Source organism: Augochlora pura, chromosome 6, assembly GCF_028453695.1.
Source record: "Augochlora pura isolate Apur16 chromosome 6, APUR_v2.2.1, whole genome shotgun sequence".
Classification (NCBI taxonomy): Eukaryota; Metazoa; Arthropoda; class Insecta; order Hymenoptera; family Halictidae; genus Augochlora; species Augochlora pura.
The window spans coordinates 2,089,523-2,109,963 of NC_135777.1; the positions used below are offsets into that span (position 1 = coordinate 2,089,523).

The 20,441-nt window shown below is 34.9% G+C and overlaps 5 protein-coding genes across 6 annotated transcripts; 3 read left to right on the forward strand and 2 right to left on the reverse strand.

The window, feature by feature from the left end:
* The first annotated feature begins 15 nt into the window (after window positions 1-15).
* On the forward strand, window positions 16-2,520 carry LOC144471610 (uncharacterized). The gene is given in 7 exon segments (XM_078183830.1): window positions 16-100; window positions 715-936; window positions 1,009-1,170; window positions 1,248-1,659; window positions 1,749-2,167; window positions 2,229-2,264; window positions 2,267-2,520. Coding segments are annotated over 6 exon segments (1,359 nt in total). The 5' UTR covers window positions 16-100; window positions 715-753; the 3' UTR covers window positions 2,414-2,520.
* Window positions 2,176-4,166, reverse strand: LOC144471611 (RNA-binding protein 48). 2 transcript variants are annotated; one of them, XM_078183832.1, is made up of 5 exons: window positions 4,059-4,164; window positions 3,624-3,814; window positions 3,343-3,531; window positions 2,764-3,261; window positions 2,176-2,702 (listed from the first exon to the last, which is right to left on the reverse strand). In XM_078183832.1, exons 1-5 carry the CDS (start codon window positions 4,161-4,163, stop codon window positions 2,609-2,611), a joined length of 1,077 nt encoding a protein of 358 aa, XP_078039958.1. In that variant the 5' UTR covers window position 4,164; the 3' UTR covers window positions 2,176-2,608. The 2 variants fall into 2 exon arrangements, with proteins under 2 accessions (XP_078039958.1, XP_078039957.1); XM_078183831.1 differs by having other exon boundaries at window positions 2,178-2,702; window positions 4,043-4,166.
* A 1,160-nt stretch (window positions 4,167-5,326) lies between these two features.
* On the forward strand, window positions 5,327-13,013 carry Wdr33 (WD repeat domain 33). The gene is made up of 9 exons (XM_078182304.1): window positions 5,327-5,571; window positions 6,140-6,603; window positions 6,684-6,953; window positions 7,129-7,280; window positions 9,438-9,535; window positions 9,660-10,020; window positions 10,096-10,307; window positions 10,370-10,705; window positions 10,774-13,013. Exons 2-9 carry the CDS (start codon window positions 6,280-6,282, stop codon window positions 12,183-12,185), a joined length of 3,165 nt encoding a protein of 1,054 aa, XP_078038430.1. The 5' UTR covers window positions 5,327-5,571; window positions 6,140-6,279; the 3' UTR covers window positions 12,186-13,013.
* A 101-nt stretch (window positions 13,014-13,114) lies between these two features.
* Window positions 13,115-15,527, forward strand: Ns3 (nucleostemin 3). Its single transcript, XM_078182305.1, has 4 exons — window positions 13,115-13,329; window positions 13,419-14,814; window positions 14,916-15,237; window positions 15,377-15,527. The coding sequence occupies exons 1-4, from the start codon at window positions 13,228-13,230 to the stop codon at window positions 15,510-15,512; spliced, it is 1,956 nt and encodes a 651-aa protein (XP_078038431.1). The 5' UTR covers window positions 13,115-13,227; the 3' UTR covers window positions 15,513-15,527.
* Window positions 15,528-15,581: 54 nt separating this feature from the next.
* Ssu72 (Ssu72 CTD phosphatase) lies at window positions 15,582-17,177 on the reverse strand. Its single transcript, XM_078182306.1, has 4 exons — window positions 16,940-17,177; window positions 16,695-16,838; window positions 16,261-16,519; window positions 15,582-16,186 (listed from the first exon to the last, which is right to left on the reverse strand). The coding sequence occupies exons 1-4, from the start codon at window positions 17,020-17,022 to the stop codon at window positions 16,085-16,087; spliced, it is 588 nt and encodes a 195-aa protein (XP_078038432.1). The 5' UTR covers window positions 17,023-17,177; the 3' UTR covers window positions 15,582-16,084.
* Between the last annotated feature and the right edge of the window lie 3,264 nt (window positions 17,178-20,441).

The window sequence follows — 20,441 nt, forward strand, 5'->3', positions numbered from 1 at the left end:
AGAGATCAGTATTTTCGAAGATCGTCACCAAATTGAAAGAGTCGCGACAGCATGGCAGTTTTTAGGCAATTCCTTGAAAATTCAAAGCAAATAATTAAAAGTAATTACAGAACAATAATGAATAATTAAGGAGCAATTCTTTGATAGCTTGTACAGTACTTTTATGCATTATTTCAAAACTTTAGTATTATTAGAAGTCTTTAGTCTTTCATGAAAGCCCCTAGTCGCCCCAAAAAAGTTTGTTTGGAAATTAACAGCAATTACAGACCAATAATGTGGAATTAAACAGTGATCGTTTAAGTGTTCACACAGTGAATTAGAGCAATTTTTCGACCTATATTTCATTAATGTTGGTTACTATCGTGGTGCGTGCGCCTATTATTATGAAGTTTTATGTTGGTAGCGCTTTGTCAGCTCTTCGGTTTGATTTTCAACTTTCAAAGTTAAGTCGTTTCAAGTATTAAACGACCAGGGCAAGATAGACAGTCTGTCACTGTCATTTAATTGACATTTCTATAGTAGCTATAATACGTAACAGTGTTAAAGGCTTAAACTGAAGGCTTTTTTAATTTTTTAAGCCAGAGTAATTTAAGTATAAAGCTTCATATAACGATGTAAATCCCTCAACAATTTGGAATAATCGTTTGAGATAGTTTCGACTGTTGCAAAATGTTTTACGTTTAAATACCTCTTACATCGTTCTTGTATTGAAAGTTACAGTAAACTACAATATATGGAGAAGCAGCAATAATAATGGGGAATTATGTAAACAAATATTTTTCCCATAATACTGAGACAGTGACAGAAAAAACAAGAACACAGTCTACTTCTGCAGATGAAGAAACTGTGGGTGATGTACATACTCCAGTAGTACAAAAAACATTATCTATTGATCCTAGATCAGTGACAAGTGGTATTGATAGAACACCAATAGAGGTAGTTTTTTAATTATAGCATTTAAATCAAATTCTTCTAATGTAATAAACAATGTTAAAATAATATTTGTAGGTATATTCCACTCCTGAAAGATTATACAGAAGAACACTTTCTGCAATTCCAAGGCATTTACAATGCAAACCATACTTAGAAACAGATATAGAAACATTGCTACTGTTATCACCAAAGAAATCTTTTCCAAAAATGGATGTAAAATTAGAAAATTTAGATTTGGTAAATTATTCATTATACAATAATATAATACTTGTATTATTTTATCAAGCTTTCAAAATTAATTAAGTTATTTTTAGGATTTAGCAAATTTAGATATGGAATTGACACCAACAATAAATTGTTCAATGAAGAAAACAGTATTTCTACCAATAGAAGAAGAGCGCTACAGTGTTTTAGGCATTGACCCTAGATCACCAGCTGCAGATTTTGATAGAACTCCAATGTTAAAACCAAAATCTATGGAACTTCTATTAGCTAGGCACAAAGAAAATTTGTTAAGACGTGGAAGTTACGAGATAGATGTCCTTTCTCCAAGATTTTCATACTGTGAAACTTCATCAGAGTTTAACATACCTGAAATACAAGTTTTGCCTGATTTAGCCACATGTAAAGTATTAACTTCAGATTTGTTCATCAATGAAATTGATAACAGATTTAATGAGTCTGAAACAAGTTCATATCATTCATCTAAAACTGAAACTGATTATGGTGAGGATATTACTTTTATTGATTAATTTGTGCCATAACTAGTAGTGGAATTTAAAGGATTATAATTGATATATAAATGTTTATCGCAGGAGAAACACAAATGGACAGTGATTGTGAAGATGAATGTAAAATAATTAAAGATAATTGCAATGATGATATTAAAAAGAGTACACAACAGAGGGAAACTACTTCTGGTGATACAATTAAAGTATGGGCAGATTCATTAGTATCAGATAATCCCAATGAATCTGATTCAACTGAATCAGAAGATATACGTGTTGATGAGAAAATGTCGCAATTGACAAAAGAAGAAGTCATCATTACATTTGATGATAATAGTATTGTAAAAGATACACTGTCACAAAAATTATCTAAATGCGAAATAAATAAGAAAATAGTAGACGTATCTAAAATGAAAAAAAAGACCTTCAAATTAGAAACTAAATTTACAACAGATGAAAAGAAAATTTTCAACTTTAATGATAAAAATGGAAACGAAGATATTAAGGTATTTAATATATTACCAATCGCATTAAAATAAATGGAATATTAATCTTTCTCGTTTTCAGTTCCGAACTCCTCTTGCCAATCGTTCAAACAAGGGCACATCAAGATAGTATTAACAAGTTCTCCACAACAGATAATTGGAAATAGAATTATGAAGGTTAAAATTTCGCAGGAAAACTCGTCGCCACACAAATATATTACAAAGTATAAATCGAGAGGTATAGAATGGGATCCAGTTATTATTTAAGAGTCACTATTATTATTAAGCACGAAAATTCCTCGGGTTTCTGTAAAAATTGTGTTTTGCAGCACAAATATCGGAAATAATAATTTCTGAATAATTAAAAATGAATAATGTTAATAATAATGTATAAAGATATTAAATAATTTTTATATCAAGTTGCTTTATTATTATTATCTTATGCTACTAAAATGAAGTGTCCTATTCTTTTGCTTGCATTGCCATTCGTATCTTAGATTTGGCTTCTTGAATGGAAAGCTGAAGGTCGTTGCTTGGTTGTACTAATTGCGAGACCCTGAAAAATATATTAAAAATAAAGAACTGATATATTGAATTTACTACCAAGAGTAACTTACTTAGGATCTTTTATTACAATCCTCTTCTTATTAATATCACCTTTTGAGATCAATTTAATTGTTATACTGCTGTCAACTTTTTTGGGATTACTGAAAACCTTTTTTTCAGAGGAGTCCCAATTTACTATAGTGCTTGTGTTGACAACTGAAGGTCTTATTACTTTGTTTTTTACATTACTAACAATAGACTGTCCTTTGTAATTCCTTTTCTTACTTTCTACATTGACAAACCTAGTCAACTTTTTATTGATTGTTGTTGCTTGAATAACAGCTTCTTCTATATTATACGGAGCTTGTGGTATAGCAAATGTAATTGATTGATTATCTTTACAACTGCTTGATGTTGAAGGTAAACTAGGTTCAGATACAGGCCTTGGATCTATGTTCTGTGGAATACCATTATAAATAGATGTTAATGTTTCACCAGGATAATGTTTAGTTAAACGTTCTTCTGTTAATGGCAATGCTGGTGTTCTCTTCCTTCTATGATACTGCTTCCTGAAATTTATTATTTAACTTCAATATTACACTGGACAAATACTCTATGGATTTCTATGAAGCACCAGTTTCATAACATACTGAGGAACAAATTTATCTGTGCTGGGATTCAATGCATCTTTTTGATTTCTCTTTATACGTAGAATTACTTCTCTACTACGTTGAGCAAGCTTAGCTTTGGTTTCAGCCACAGTTTCCACTTCAGGTATGTAAAATATATGTAATGAACCTCCATAAAAATTTTTACCATCAATAAACCGTTTTGCTATTCTGCATAATACCGTTTATAAATATAGTTAGGGAGAAAGTTTTCTAATAAATATGAAGTTATGCAGTAATAACAAAACAGAACAAATATAAACCTTGCACTCTGTATACGTGCATACTGTATGTAATAAGCTTCTGTAAATTCTTCTGTGGGATAATCAGTTACTACATGAATCTTTTTCACATTTCCGTATGGCTCAACAAGCTTTTTTACCTCCTCTCCTAATTGAAGCTTTGGTACTCCACATATCATAATATGTTTTGATTCATCATTTATTGTATAAACCTGTTACACAGAGCTGGTGTGTCAAGGAAATAATACAACAGAAGCAAAATATAGATAGATAGAAAATATTAAAAAATCTGTAAACCATAAACTGCGAAACTTTAAATCAATGTTACAAATTGCGAAATTTGTAACAACAACGGATTTTAAACTGGTCTCTTGAAAATATGAGATTAGAAAGAAAGCATAATACAAAAGTATTTTATTATTTTATATTGAATAGGATACAGGTCCACAATGCTACCTTCACGGATGTCAACCTTTTCCCTTGTCTATAAGGTGGTCTTGTATTACAAAGCTTCTGCTGTATATGATGAGAAAGTTTTGATATTTCGCATCCATCATTCATTATTTATGTAATTAATCGTCTCTCGAATTCTTTATACATTGTCATATATATATAATACTTTCACTACAGTTGATCAATATTCTTACAGTATGCTGTTGTATCATAATAAACGTTAATATGGCGATTATTGCAATCACTAGACGACAATAAACTGCAGTTACTGTCGTGCTATACCACTCTGCTGGGAACATAGAGCTTAAAAAGGGTAAGGTACAGAAACTGCTTTTTACTGATTGGTTGGCGCTTTAAGCTAAACAGTGCTGCTCTCACAGTTTTTGACAAATAACAGAAGTGACGAGTGAGCGAGAAAGCACGACATTAGCACAACAGAAGTGAAATAAATCATATCAACTTTCTTTCTGTAAGATTCTCGATTGTATAATCTAGTGTATTTGCGAACACCTTGCAACGACGATTATTTCTACAATTATTAAAATCTTCGAAAACCCGTGAGCTATATTTGATCTAATCTTCAATAATATAGGGCGAATAGTACAAGTAGTATATTGTGGTAAACATTTGCCCGAAAAGAATGAGATCGCAGGCACAGATGAGCGAGGTCCCTGTGAAAATTTCATATAGAGCGCGCTGGTTCATTTAGTTTCTTTCTAAACTAACTGCGCGGAGTTAGGTGCGCATTAAAATGGTGGGGATAAAAGCACTCAGAATGAAGAAGAGGTAGAAATGGCTCAGTATAATGAAGCACTTGTGTACGTACATACATACAAAAATTTAAATAACTTCGTTCTTGCTTTCGGAATGACGTGAAGTTTGCATCAATTTCAGTAACTTAACAAGTGTTGCTTTGTGTAAAAAAATACATGTAATGGTCTTTTCAATATCATTCAGTAAATGCAGTATAAACTTTATTTATGTATATAATTAATCAGTTCTAACCGCTTCTAGTTTTTAAAATATAAGATTGAGGAATACATCGTGAATTGAAGAAAAACTGTAAAACTTAAAAGTCCCTATCATCGTTTAATATGCTTTCTATATTTTCTTGAAATAAATATTCAAGCAGCGTCATTTTTACAATCTCTGGCATATACTGATTATTTTTGACGTTCAATATTAATGTTTTAATAAATATCATAATGTAATTCCCTAAAACCACCGACGGAAGTGGAGACGTATAAAACGGATGTCATCGTCCAGAGGAGTAATGGCGTTCGTAGCGGACACAATTTTCGTACTGTTTGCCTGTTGTGTTTAAATTTCCATATTAGAAGTAGATACTCCCTAGTTGTCGATACACTCGTTAAAGAATGATTGCTTGAATCTTTATGTCTAATTAGTCGTTTCGAAAATATATTTTAACATTCGGTGCAGAGAAGTGGTTGTGTACATTTCGAGAGTTTTACAGTGGAACAGCATCAAAGAGAATTTGTTCACATTTAATGAGCAGGTTGTTTATCAGATTTTCTAAACATCTTTTGTTATTTATCACCACAACAAATTGTCAATTTTGATAACATTTTCGATCGTTGAGTTGCTTTCCAATTTTTAGAAAATTATAGTCTAACCTTCGACAGCGTTCCAATTTAAGTGGAAGCAAGTTTAATCGATCATTTATGAGTTTCGAATACTTAATTGTGCAATAATAAATGAGACGGAAACAAGTTAAACTTGCTTCAACATGGATAAATAAAGTATGAACTCTCTTTATTAATAAAAATTCAGTATTTTACTTTCACATATTGTGAAAGTACATTTTGTCTCTGATGTTTGAAATATACGTGCACATTTGAATTTAAAGTTTTCAAACATTACAACGATAGTACTATTAGCGATTGTTTAAAACTATCAATGTCTGATTTTTAAAATCAATATCACTTTAATAATACTGAAATCTGGATTTTATTTTATTTGTACTCATCTATTAATTTGGAAATGTGCTGCATATAAATTTAATAAAATTGAAATAGAATTGCTTAATAAAATGCTAATGAAAGCTATATTCTTTTTATTTACAGAATTATTAACTGCAATGGGCTCATCATAGCAACATTGAGAAATATTAAGCAACAAATATGTTTGTCCCATATTACCCGTTTAGATTATATTTTTTTTTATATATTTGAATTGAATATAGCATACTATAAATTATTTCACTATGTCTGCAAATACTCAATTCGCAAATCCTCCGCCAGCTATAAGCTTACCTAATATGTCGGTACCACCACCTGCAACTCCAAATTTGTCAGCTCCACCTCCCAATTTAACTACCATCAATACATCTGGGAGTTATCAACATCGATACACTAATCATAGAGATGGAGCTCGTGGTTTCTTTAAACCATTTAGACCATATCATGCACCCAAAATTGTTGCTGCTGGTCAAGATAGTTTGCAAGATGAATTTGATGGGAAAAGACTTAGAAAATCTGTTATGCGTAAAACTGTTGATTATAATTCTGCTATTATAAAAAGCTTAGAGGTAGGATCATTAATTTGGTTTACAAAATTTTATTGAGTCATTGATAAAAGGGTCTAATGCAGTGGATATTATGTGTATAGAATCGAGTATGGCAAAGGGACTATCGGGACAGACGTGCTCTTCAGCCAGATGTAATGTATTATCCTGACTTACTCCCACCACCCAGTTATGTTGACAATCCAATAAATGCAGTCACTACAAGATTTGTGAAGACTGCAACAAATAAAATGCGTTGCCCTATCTTTTGTATGGCATGGACACCAGAGGGCAGACGCCTGGTCACTGGTGCATCCAGTGGAGAGTTTACTCTATGGAATGGCCTTACTTTTAATTTTGAAACTATTTTACAGGTATGCTATGTGCTTCAACAATATTTTAATTATGATTTATATTATATAATACAGTAAAATTTGTCAGTATTCCTTAGAATATTTATTCACTAAAATTCTTAGAGTGAAGATCATCAGGATTAATACTCTAATTTTTTATTTAAAGTTTGATTAAAATTATTATTTTTCTGTGCAGGCACATGATAGTCCAGTGAGGACAATGGTATGGTCACACAACGAGAGCTGGATGGTTACAGGAGATCATGCAGGCTACGTGAAGTATTGGCAGAGCAACATGAACAACGTCAAGATGTTTCAAGCTCACAAAGAAGCTATTAGAGGACTCAGGTATACCATCCACCACACTAGTCCTTACGTCTCTTGCGCCACTGTTATAGATGATCCGTCCATCCTTGCTGTAGTTAAGATACTGGACATGACTCTCATTCTCTTCCTTCTCTGGTTTCATGACTCTTCTGCTATGACAATAGAAATTCTTATATGGGTACACAGGTGATTTCCAGAGATTTTGTAGTTTTCAAAAAGTTCTCTTATATAAGGCGCATCGGAAATGTGCGACTAGATAACTCCATGACGAGTTCTATGACGGAAATTCAATTTTTATATTTTGTAGTATCTTTATTCGCTTAAGTAGAGACAATTATAAAAATAAAATTTTATTTTTGAATAAATTTTCCAAGCAAATTTAGTTTTGGAGAAGTCTATGTGAGTAAATATTATTTGATATAGATAAACAGGATGTGATGTTACACATATACAAATAGTTTAGTGTTTCAATTGCTAATTACTGCTCCAATAAATGTATTAGTCCTTCTTGGCTGAATCAAATATGTGGTACTAGGCCAAATTTTTTTCAAGTTCTCTGTATCTCCATGGATCATAATATTCAAAGTTAATATGCAAGGAATAAACTCTTCTGTCAACTATGTTATACGCGTGTTAATATGAAACATCTTATTTGTACTCCTAAAGTCTTAGGGACCTAAATCGATCTATATATTCGTTATATATTGTAGTACGAAAAAAAAACTATTTTTACTTCACACTGTCCTATGTAAAATAGTCCAAAGAAGAAGTAAAACAAATCACTGGAAAGTAAAATTAGGTCCTTATGGCTCTTGGTGTGAGTTTATATAGTCAGACTGTGGGTCAAGATGTATATTCTATAGTTACCAATAAACAAAAAAGAAATATATACAGTAATTCCTAGTCGAGACTCCCATTGAATTCTAATAAAGATAAATATCCTGTGTCCTTACATCATCCAAGTTTCAATAAAGTTTAAATAAAGACATTTCAGTATTACATGGTTCTGATAATAAAGTATTTTTTCTTCGATTTGTGTCACTTGTGCCCTTTTGCAGATGAGAGAGAGAGAGACTAGCAGAGAGATATAATGAAATTCATGTACACTTCGGACATTTTTTTTGTGCAATAAATGTTAAATTTTTAAAAAATATTACTCTTGGTGTATCACTCGGTGGTCATGTGGCATCAAAAAGAGATTCTAATCTTACCATATAATGATATCGTTTGTTACTTAATGAGCGACGAATTTTGCTTGAGTGCCAGATATGACTGTCGAAGATGGTTTTTTGTTTATTTATAATATTTACACATAGATCTTCCTTTTATTACTGATATCTGTCGATTCCTCGAGGTGCACTTGTTACAGCATCCACTACGCATATTCTCACAAAACATTGTCTTTTTTAAATTAATCGAAAAGTAAATTTCGTTTGCACATTTTAGTACATTGTTAGACGCGTTTTCAGTGCATAAATTGCTTACACTAATAGGAGGAATGATACATAAAAATGAACAGTGATTACAGCTTCTTATACATTTATTTTCTTATGAACAGTTTCGTTTAAAAAAATTACAACTACAAAATTGTACACTAATTGAAATTAACTTATAAATAAAACATTATTTAGGTTTTACTGAGATTGCATGTGTAGATACGGGAATGTATGAATAACTTCTTTGTCAGGTACCATGAAGATAAAGGCAAAATACAATATTCTTTGCTTGTTTCATACATACATGAACATTGCATGCGGTAGTATGTTTATTTAATTTAACGAACAGAATGACGAATCAGTAATAAATGTAAGCTTTCAATTAAATTTGCAGTAATCATCTCCTGAAGTCATGTTATAATAATGTCCGCAAGGTGTACCAAATGACCCATTGAGTTTAATAAATACTTCTCATGGTCTACTTCCTATCATTTCAAATTTATTGCGCTTGTAAAAATATAATAGCAATAAAACTCAATAAAGCCCAGTCAATTCTTTATTGTACTGTAATTCTGTAATATTTACCAGTAATATGAGACAATGAGAATAAGATGCATATTATTATAATAATTGTTTCATTCAAAGTCTTCTTTTCGTCACAAACTTTTACAAATAAAGAACTGTTTTGTAAACATGTAACAGCCTATTGTTTGAATATAACTATTGTTTTTTGGGTGGGTAGTTTCAGTCCAACGGATCATAAGCTGGCAACATGCAGTGATGATGGAACTGTGAGAATTTGGGACTTTCTTCGGTGTCATGAAGAACGAATTCTGAGGGGTATATATCATATAGCATTTTAATTGAGTAATTATATTTTGTTTCTTTACATATAAAAAAGATATTTCTAGAATAGTAATTCAATAAGTATGAAAAGAAACTCATTTATTCAACTTTTGCCTAGGTCACGGTGCCGATGTAAAATGTGTACACTGGCACCCCCAGAAAAGTCTAGTCATTTCTGGGAGCAAAGACAACCAGCAACCAGTTAAGTTATGGGATCCAAAGACTGGTCAGTCGCTCGCAACTTTACATGCTCATAAGTCAACAGTCATGGACGTGAAGTGGAATGAAAATGGGAACTGGTTAGTAACTGCGTCACGGGATCATTTGCTCAAGCTATTCGATCTCAGGAACTTAAGCCAAGAAGTTCAAACTTTTCGCGGTCATAAGAAAGAAGCTTCTAGCGTCGCGTGGCATCCGAGCCATGAAGGCCTGTTTTGTAGCGGTGGTAGTGATGGCGCTATTTTATTCTGGCACGTTGGGTATGTTTCTGATTACTTCCACAATTCATTATTTGAAACCCTTTAGAAGCTATATGTAATGCAATTCATTTTTAGAGCCGACAAGGAGGTGGGTGCTATAGAACAAGCTCACGACAGCATAGTCTGGACGTTAGCTTGGCATCCATTGGGACATATACTGTGCTCTGGTAGCAACGATCATACTTCGAAGTTCTGGACACGTAATAGGCCTGGTGACTTGATGAGAGATAAGTATAATCTCAATACGTTACCAGCGGGATCTGCTGGTATCGACGACCACGAAATAGGTATGTTAAAATTTATACAGTACAAGAAATTTTTATCACTACTTATTTCATGTATTTTATAGCTGATGAAGCGGCTGTAATACCTGGTATGGGACCAGAAGACAGAATCAACGCCGATGGTGAACCGGAAGACAAAAGTGGTGGAATACCAGGTCTGGATTTGGACCATGCGGTTGACGAAGGGAAGAAATTCGCAAACAAGAAGGTACCGTATAGTAAACCTATTCCACGAAATTTCCAAGCACAATGGAATGAAATGGAAGCTGAAGATATGGAGCAAGTTGAAGCACTGAACGCGTTCGTGAATCAGTTGATTGAAACTACACCAGGAGCAGTGCCTCTGAACGAAGTCACACCTAATGGTATTATATTGTACGGGAAAATGATTCCTGTTGAGCGTGAGTATCATTTTTCATTCATTAATTAGGTACATAACCATAATTACATAATGTTATTTACATTGTAGCTGGTTCCAAGCTAGCAGAGGCAATTAGCAAAGGAAACGATGCTATAAATAAATTAGTATTCTCTGGCGAGGTAGAAGAGCTACGGGACGTTGTGGGCCCACCGGACAATGTAGACGAGGCGGACGAATTTTTGCAAGACGACGGCGATATAGATTATTCCAAGGTTCCTGACATCGAACTTCCTCCACCATTACCTAGTTCTAAGTTCGCACAAAATCCTGAACTACTTAAGACTCTGAACCGTGGTGGGAAACGGAAATTCGACCAGTTGATCGGATGGAGCGACGGTGGAGCCAGTGACAGGACGTCCAAGATACATCAGCCCGTTTTCGGCGGTATAATGACCGAAGACTCGCAATCCAGTGATACCGATTTAAGGTATACCTGTAGCAAAGGGAATCAGCATTCAAACGATAATAACTCTTTCCACGTCGGGCAAGACGAAGACCTAAGAAAGCTGCCTCATGGTGATAACGCTAGAAATATGAACCGTGGCGACGAAGACTTGCGATTCAACATATCCGGCGGACCCGGCAGGCCTAGCTCTCGTTCCGATTATGATGTAAGGAGTAACTACACGGACAAAGATTTCAGGAGTTCGCACGGATTCTCTTTGAAAAAGACCTTGGACAACGATATTTACGACGACAGAGATCGTGACGGTAGCTCGCGGTGGGACGATGAAAAATCGATAAACGACGGCGCTCGAAAAGGGGATGGTAGTTTCTCTAATAATTTTGATAAACGTGATAACATGCCGATGGGCATCGGTCCCGGCATCAGTAATAATATGCCCCACTTAAGCAACAGTATATCCCACATGTCCAGTCACCATAATATGCAAAATATTAATCCCAACATGCCCCCTCCGATTCCGAGTTTAGTGCCACACCCAAATATGTCTCAACATCCTATGCAGAATAAACCCTTGCACCCTGGTATGCAAGGGATGGATGGTCCTATGCACATAATGCATCATTCCAACATGCATCCCGGTTTCGGTCCGAACGGACCACCACCTGGAAACTTCGGTCCCAACTTTCGGCCACCGAACGGTAATTTCGGACCGAATCAGCACTTTAGGCCAAACCCGTTGCCTTTGTTCGGATCAAATCAGGGTCCGTTTGGTAATAGCTTTCAAGGTTTGCCAAACTTCAGAGGGCCCAACGCCGGTCCTCCGAATTTCGACAGACCTGGTTTCGGCCCAGGTTTCCGGGGTCAAAACCCTGGACAGAATGCGCCAAATAATTTTAATTCGAACTTCGGTAACTTCGGGAATAAGATTGGGTCTAATCGTGTCATGAATCGGGGTCCTAACGACAATAATATGGGCAGAAGCGGGTACAACAACCGCGGTAGAGGACGCGATGGCGATCAACCACGTGGTATCCGAGGAAGAGATAATTATTGAGACGAACGAGGAAAAGTCTTGGTGTGCAAACGTTGGTAGACTACCGTTCGCACCGCTTTGACCGATGTTTCATACAGGTTATACAGTTTCCGATGAGGACACCATATTCGTAGGACGGTGGTACTTTGTAAAAGCATCGCAGTGTAAAATAACGACCCAGTTTGGACGCGTGCGTTGCGAGCCATTTTGTACTCTCTGTTAAAGAACCGGACGTTATGTGCTTGAATGAAAGTATATATTTTTTTTTCAAGAAACTTTATTTGGGACAGCTGTCCTTTTCCAGAGAAGCGACTGATTATCCATTATTAGACGGCTAGATTTCTAAATACGGGAGGTACCTCATTGATGTAAGCGCGACCTCTCCGCGTCTTATAACTGTCGCGCAGAATATACGAATTGTCTACGAGACGTACGGGATCGCAAGAATTGTAATATAATATATAACCAATGACACCATACTGTCTCGAAGAAAAAATCTGTTCACAAGCTGCCTTGCGAAAGAACTTTCTTGTTCCGATTTAAGGATCGGATTGGCGCGCGGAAAACGAAAAAACAAAAGAAGGAAGGAAGCACGTGGAGCATGTCGAACGTTTCATAATTGTTGCTGGTCGTCGAAAAAAATAAAAAAAAATGAAAAACTGTGAACCAGAACAGTTTACCTATCAGTTATTAATAAAATTGAGTAAGACGCAAGAATCATTCGAATTTAAGCTCTGTCCCAAATTTAATTTATGTATAAATATCGTAGATATATGTTTAAATGACTACATACATACTATATAGTTCAAATGTATAATGCATAAATATATATTTTAATTCTATCCTGAACATTCCACCCAGTATGTCAAATTGAATTCGAATATATATGTTTTCAATTATATTAGAATTATCTGCATTTGTTGTTATGTACTAAACAGATTATAATCATTTTCTGACATTTCGTTCGTCGCAATTCAGTTACTTCCAACGATTGGTGGTGGTGTTGTGATAAAAGCTAACCTCGTGTTATGATCCGTTAAGAAAGCACAGAAATTTATACAAAATGGGGAAAAAAGAAAAGTTTGGAGCTGGAAATTTAGGAAAAGCATTAATTAGGGATCGTTTCGGTTCTGTAAAGCATAAGAAACGCGATGATATGACTATGGTAAGGTAATGGCTTTCATTTATAACCTTTTGCATTTCGATACATGTGATTGAAATGTTTCATTATTTATAAATCATATTTTGAAGTAGATCCATAGTGTTTCGTTGAATGACGGCTACGATTGGGGACGACTTAATCTCCAGTCTGTCACGGAAGAAAGTTCTTTCCAAGAATTCCTTTCAACCGCAGAATTAGCTGGAACAGAATTTCAAGCGGAAAAGTTGAACATTAAATTTGTCAACCCGAAGAGCGGAATCGGATTGCTTTCGAAAGATGAAAAAGAAAAGATATCGGCCTTACAGAAGAAAAATAAAGGTCTGCTCAAGATTCCAAGAAGACCGAAGTGGGATACTACCACTACGGCTCAGGAATTACAAGCCAAAGAAAGGGAGCATTTCTTAGAATGGAGACGCACACTGTCTCTGCTCCAAGAAGCTGAGGAATTAATGTTAACACCTTACGAGAAAAACCTAGAGTTTTGGAGGCAACTGTGGAGAGTTGTGGAACGTAGTGATGTTGTTGTTCAGATTGTTGATGCGCGGAATCCCTTGCTTTTTAGGTGTGAGGATTTGGAAAGCTATGTCAAAGAAGTAGATCCTAGAAAAATGAACATAATATTGATTAATAAGGCAGATTTTTTAACAGAGGAACAACGAAAGGAATGGGCAAAGTACTTTTCAGATGTTAACGTTGGAGTTGCATTCTTTTCTGCTACGTTAGCAGCTGAAGGACAGAAAGTCCATGAGACAATAGAAGAGGAAAATCTTGAAGACGAAGATGAAGATGAAGAAGAAAAAGAAGAAGAAAAAGAAGAAGAAGATGAAGATACAGATGATGAAAGTGAATATGAAAGTGCCGATGATGGTTATGGTCCAGACAATATAGATTGTGTAAGCAATATTTCTGATGCAGAAAGTAAAGAATATTTAGAACCTGAAGAAAGTTATCTAGATCCACTAAATTCTTCTACAGAAGAATTGAATGAAGAAACTAATGAAGAAACTGCAAAGATAGAAAACTCCTCAGAGTTATTAAGTAGAGATCAGTTGGTATCATTTTTCAAAACGATTTATAAGGGTGAGACATACACTAAAGGTATTATAACAATTGGTCTAGTAGGATATCCAAATGTAGGTAAAAGTTCCACGATTAATGCTCTATTAATGGACAAAAAAGTATCAGTGTCTGCAACACCAGGCAAGACAAAACATTTTCAAACACTTTTTCTGGACAAGGATCTACTTCTTTGTGATTGTCCTGGTTTAGTAATGCCAAGTTTCGTTTCCACCAAAGCAGAAATGATATTGAATGGTATTTTACCAATTGATCAGATGAGGGACCATGTTCCACCAATCACGTTACTGGGTACTTTAATACCAAGACACGTAATAGAAGATCTTTATGGCATCATGTTACCTTTACCTATTGAAGGAGAAGATCCTGACCGTCCTCCAACTGCAGAAGAAATTTTGAATGCTTATGGATGTACGTGATTGAATTTATTTTAGAGTTGTTTAATTCTGATTTATTACAGATCTTTTGTAATGTACAACAATATCTTATCAGATTGTTTCCTTGAACTTTAGATAATAGAGGTTTCATGACCCAAAACGGACAACCAGATAATCCACGATCATCGCGTTATGTTTTAAAGGATTTTGTAAATGGTAAACTGTTGTATTGCGTTGCACCGCCGACGTTAGAGCAAGATAAATTTCACACATTCCCTCCAAGAAGGAGAATTATTTCTGCAAATAAACATTTACCAGCTAAGACAATACTTGCTAATAAAGGGAGTAAGACTAGCTCCGAAGATGTAGATAAAGTATTCTTTCAAAACAAATTTTCGAATGTACATACTAAAGGGATGATGGGAAGGATGCACGGTGTGTACCGTGGTAGTTCTAGGTATGTAACATTATTGTATATTTATTATTCAATAAAGTCATCCATGTATAATTATTGACAATAATAATTCATATATAATAAGTAATAGAGCGTTCGTACGAATATCCTTTATAATATTTCGGCAATTTGTAATTTTCAGTGATACAGGATCGGTACTTGGTTCCACTCAGAGTTTGTTAGTTGAAGAAAAACCATGGAAAAAGATTAACAAACATTCGAATAAAAAGAAACGCGAAAAAACGAGAAGATTGTACGCTCATCTTGATCGGCACTGATTGGTGGGTATTATTAACACCATACCGGTTTTTTGAACTGTTCGAGTTGAAGGTCTTTTCGCTATATAACAGCGAATAGTATTTTGTAACATACAAATCTCTGTGTTATGTGAATCTTTCAGAGATTCATATTGGTTCTAAATATCACAAGTACATTCTAACAATAAAATACATACACATATAAGAATAATTTACTGTTTTGCTTATATGCGTATATATTATACAATTAAAATATCTCATATTTTATGTCCTTTATATTTCGTTTTCCTATCCCATTCTTACATAATTAACGTTCGATGTCGTCGAACAAACGCGGCTGCAAATCTTGCTTTTACATTTTGCTAGCGATCAGAGGTATAATGTAAACAGCAGATTTCTGAAACATATCCCATGGAAAGCAATGATTTATTAAATAGGAAGCACGGATCGAATTCCTTCTTGTCACCAGTGAAATTCGTTCCACATAATCTGATCCAGAGTATGTGGTATTATGCTTTGTTAGGTATGATTTAGTTTCTTTTATAAATTAAGTCAGTTGGTGAACACCAGGTTCCAGGCATCTTACAAGGCTCTCAATAGAAAAGCACTGTGTGTAGAATCGTTCTTGCAAACTTTGACTCAAATTCATGCAGCATTTCATCTATGTCATTGTCTAGGTCTTTGCTATTAGCCAGCTGCAACATTACAATTTAATTATTATACAAGGAGACATTGATTAATCTTCTAGACATAAAAGAAATAGAAATACCACAGTGACTAATTCGCAGATAAGAAATGATCCAACTGTAGCTTCCTCATGATTATCTTGGATATCAATATTAATTAGGTGCACAGGTTGGCTGTCCTCTTGAAGTCTGGATTCCATACATTCAATCACTTGATCGTATACTCGTTCCTCACATGTGATCAAGATGTCAAATTTGTCTTTGGACAACTGAAATCGTTCTGGCTTAGGTTTAATTCTACGATTTCTGTCCAGCATGTATAACAGACCAGTTTGCGTGTAGCTAATCTTAATGTTAAGGAAATTGTTTGTTATTATACAGACCTATACTACCACATATTTTAACAACAAATTTAAAAAAGAAAAGGAACTGTAAACCGTTTCCTGGAAGTTACTACTGCTTCATGTTTATTGCCTGAAAGAGAAGGATGATATGATTATTTGATTAGGTAGGATACTATTGCTTGTCTTTCGCTAAAAGGTCATTGTAGATTTCGTCGTAAGTCGTTCCGAAGTCATAAATATTTGGACGATCCGGGGCGTTCCCGGGAAGCTTGACCTTGTCCCCCGTCCCGAAACTCTTCACGTTGAATCCTTTTTTGCTGAAAAAAAAAAACAACAGTAAAATCAGTGTGACGAATAGGTTCCCGACTTTTTATAACTCAGTTTTTTAACTAATTCTATCGTCATCGGGACTAATTACCTGAGGAAGGCATGAGCCTCCATGCTTCGGTTCATATTGCTAGAACATATTACTGCTACGCTAATATTGTTTAGCGCAGACATTTCGCTGAAATAGTCTACCGGTTAAAAAGAGGAGTGGTGCTATCAGGTGCTATGAAAAAACGAAAATAATGAACGTAATGTCACTTAACCACAAAGGACTTGCACAGAGGTGAAACTCCGGCGTTTTTCGAGAACCGATTAACAAAGCGCGTGCGTGCGCAAGTAATTTTGACGTGAAGTATGCAGAGTTTGAAGTATCGATAATGAAAGTTCGAGAATAAAATTTAAATAAAACGCGGAACAATGCAATAATGTTAACAATATATTTTCGATCGCCGGCTAAGGCATTTGGTAAAAAGAAGTTGTAACAAATTCATCGTGTAGCGATAAGTATTATTCAAAATTTGATTGCGTTCGTATTGTACAGACTTTCTCAAAACTCGCTTTCAATCGGGAAATAAGGGGTTCCTGAGGTTATTTGAAATAACTTTTTCTTTAGCGCAAATGTAATCCGCGGCTTCGTTTATGAGTTATTAATGAAAAACACTGGCCATTGAGAGGCGAGACCAGTTGACGCTAGGTGGCTGAACTAATGAGCAGAATTGGGCTCCCTCTGCTTGTTGGTTTGACTGGCCCATGTCAGCTGATTTTGTCTCATTAGTCATTGTTTTTCATCAATAAATCGTAACTGAAATCGCGGAGAACATTTTTGTACAGGAAAGAGTTGCTTCGAATCTTTTAGTTCTTTCTCAACGCGAATTAAGAGAGGGCGCCACCATAGCGTTCTGTAATAAGGTTTCCAAAATTCGCCACACGAGAGCACTCGTGTCGCCATTGGATTCTACGTTTGAACTGGAGCGGTTCGCCGACGTTGCTACTTATATATTTTAAATTGAAGTGGAATTATGTTGAAAATGTAAGCAAAAACTTGTATTTCGAATTACAGTAAATTCTCTTCCATTTGTTCTTTACTTTGTAAATAAATGCGAAGAGAAGCACATTGAGCCTCGCAGCTCGTTTTTATAATCGCCGTTTGTCAACAGCTATAAAAAGGAGCCATATATATAATTATAGGTTCTATGTTATGTATTATTTGAACTTAAACGCAAACGTTCTTTCCATCAATAACTATTTAGTAGTGTGTAATCTTTGATTGAAAACTAAATTTTGTAAGAATAGCGTCACAAATTGTACTAGCTATTGTTTTAAAGGCTTTTATAGCACGATGGTGTCACGATTCTATACTACATTCATGTAATTTCGACATAAAAATGAGGATAACATATGATATGTTTGTGTGAATAATTAAATAAAATTTTGTTATTGAAATTGCAGAGTTACGGAGCTACATTCAGTATGGAATGACATTCATGGACATGCGTGTTGGAAATTGATCTGGAAAATTGACAGGTATAAACATAAATCTATGGACGTTATAATATTTATTTTCAGTATAGTCAGTGACATCTTTATGTGAGAGGTAGTTACATTTGCCGTGGAATCGACAGTCAATAACGGAACAGAGGACGCGACGGTGCTGCTCCTGGTTTATGTTATTAATTTGTATCGACCATCGTCAACCAGTTTGAAACCCAGCGTCTTAGAGATTTGAAAATTACGCAACGTTGAAGCTGAATTAAGTAAGTAATATTGACGTTAAAATTCACATTCTCGTATATCAAAATTATTTCCCTGTTCTTGCAATCCATATTAAAGTAATAACAGTCTGGCATTCAATAATAAAATAGAGTCAGGACAATTGATCAGGTTATTGTAGTTCGTTATCTTGTAACTCGAAAGATACCTTGAATAAATTTGATCAATTATTGAGAACAACTGGATAGACTAATGAAAGGTATCTTTATAAATAGTATGTTTCTCATCTCAGATGAATGTGTTATAGTGTTGAAGCTGTAAAGAATTTCGTGGACCAATTTCAAGGACATTGTACTTATATTTTAATCATTAAACGCAATGGATGACTTCGAGAAGGAATGAGGTAAGTACAAATCTTGTATATGAATAATTATTAATTGCAGCTTCGGTTGTCGTTCACTAATAACTATTTTAATCATTGTTTATGGTACTTAGCAACTGATAAGAATTGTTTCTTATAAAAATACCTGTTAAAATTTTAATATGTTTTATTGGATAATAATAGAATGCTGATGCCATGCAAAATCATGCGAGCATTTTTACAAAACGTGATAATTTAACTAATAAGTAATTATAAAAACCATATATCAATTTTTCAGTAACATAAAACGAACTATTCGCTCATTTCTGATGAATGATTATAATTTCACCAGACTTAGCAAGTAAATAAGATAACCATATAAAAATGTATACACGCAGATGAAGAAAAATTGGAAAAACATCACTTTTTTCTAAGAAAAGAGATAAACAGGGAGAGACATTGTTTTGGTTAAGACTGCTTTTGGATGGGAAGACTCGAGGACGGTCGTTGCCGGGATTACCATTACACGAGCTGGTTGATTGGCTTTTATAAAAGAAAGAGTAGCGAGCAGCCTCCTCGCCGTTAAATTGCATAATGTCGTACGGCCGCGGATCTCTTGCGAAATCGAGAAATAATGAGCAGCGTCGACAATGAAAATTGTAGGTTTCGGCTCCCAAATTAAGGCGGAGTAGTTTGAGAAGCCTGAATTCCCGGGTCGACCAATTCTCGCTCACAATTAGGCCCTTTTCCACTGCTATTCAGTCGAATTTCTTTCGTCAGTTTCGATTAAACGTCGACCACCATCTCTGCGTCTTCTTCTTCGCTTGCTCCTCCTCATGACATTGAATCCTCTCTAGTGGCTAACTTAATAGTTTCCAATTTGAATTGGGTCACTCAAATCCTCGCAGTTAAGTAAATTACGAGCAGATAAAGTAGAAATTGCGGTTCCGACAAGTTAGCGCCGATAAGTTAGAAGAATCGGAAACCGTAAGGAATTATACCATACAAAGCATCAATTACGTCAACACGGAGTGGTCGTCAATTTACATTTCGCTTTTTCTCTAACTGGATGATCGCCACGTTGAGTGGAGAAACTCCTTTCGTCGCTTGCACCGGCGAACGGATCGACGATTGACGAAACCAATTTAGGCTTGGAATCGTCTCTTTGTGACTGCCATAATAGACTTCGTTCAACGTGCAATACTCCTCGCAGGGATACACTGAACCAGCGAAACACGAACGGAATAAATACGGACCATCGACCAAGAATTAGTAAATCAATCTCAAAACAGGAAAATCATTTAGAATAAACGCATTAAAATTAAGAAAATAAATAAATGTTCTGATAGCTTCTACATCGTGCAGTTACTGCAGACACATTTAATTCAGCATAAAAATCCGCAGTCTAGTCATCGCTATCAGAGTCCATCGTCGCCTACAGAAATCTCTGAGATCTATATTTTCTTACATGGAATATTTAGTTTGTACAAAGTCACAAAGTTGACATTGGTTTTCCACGAAT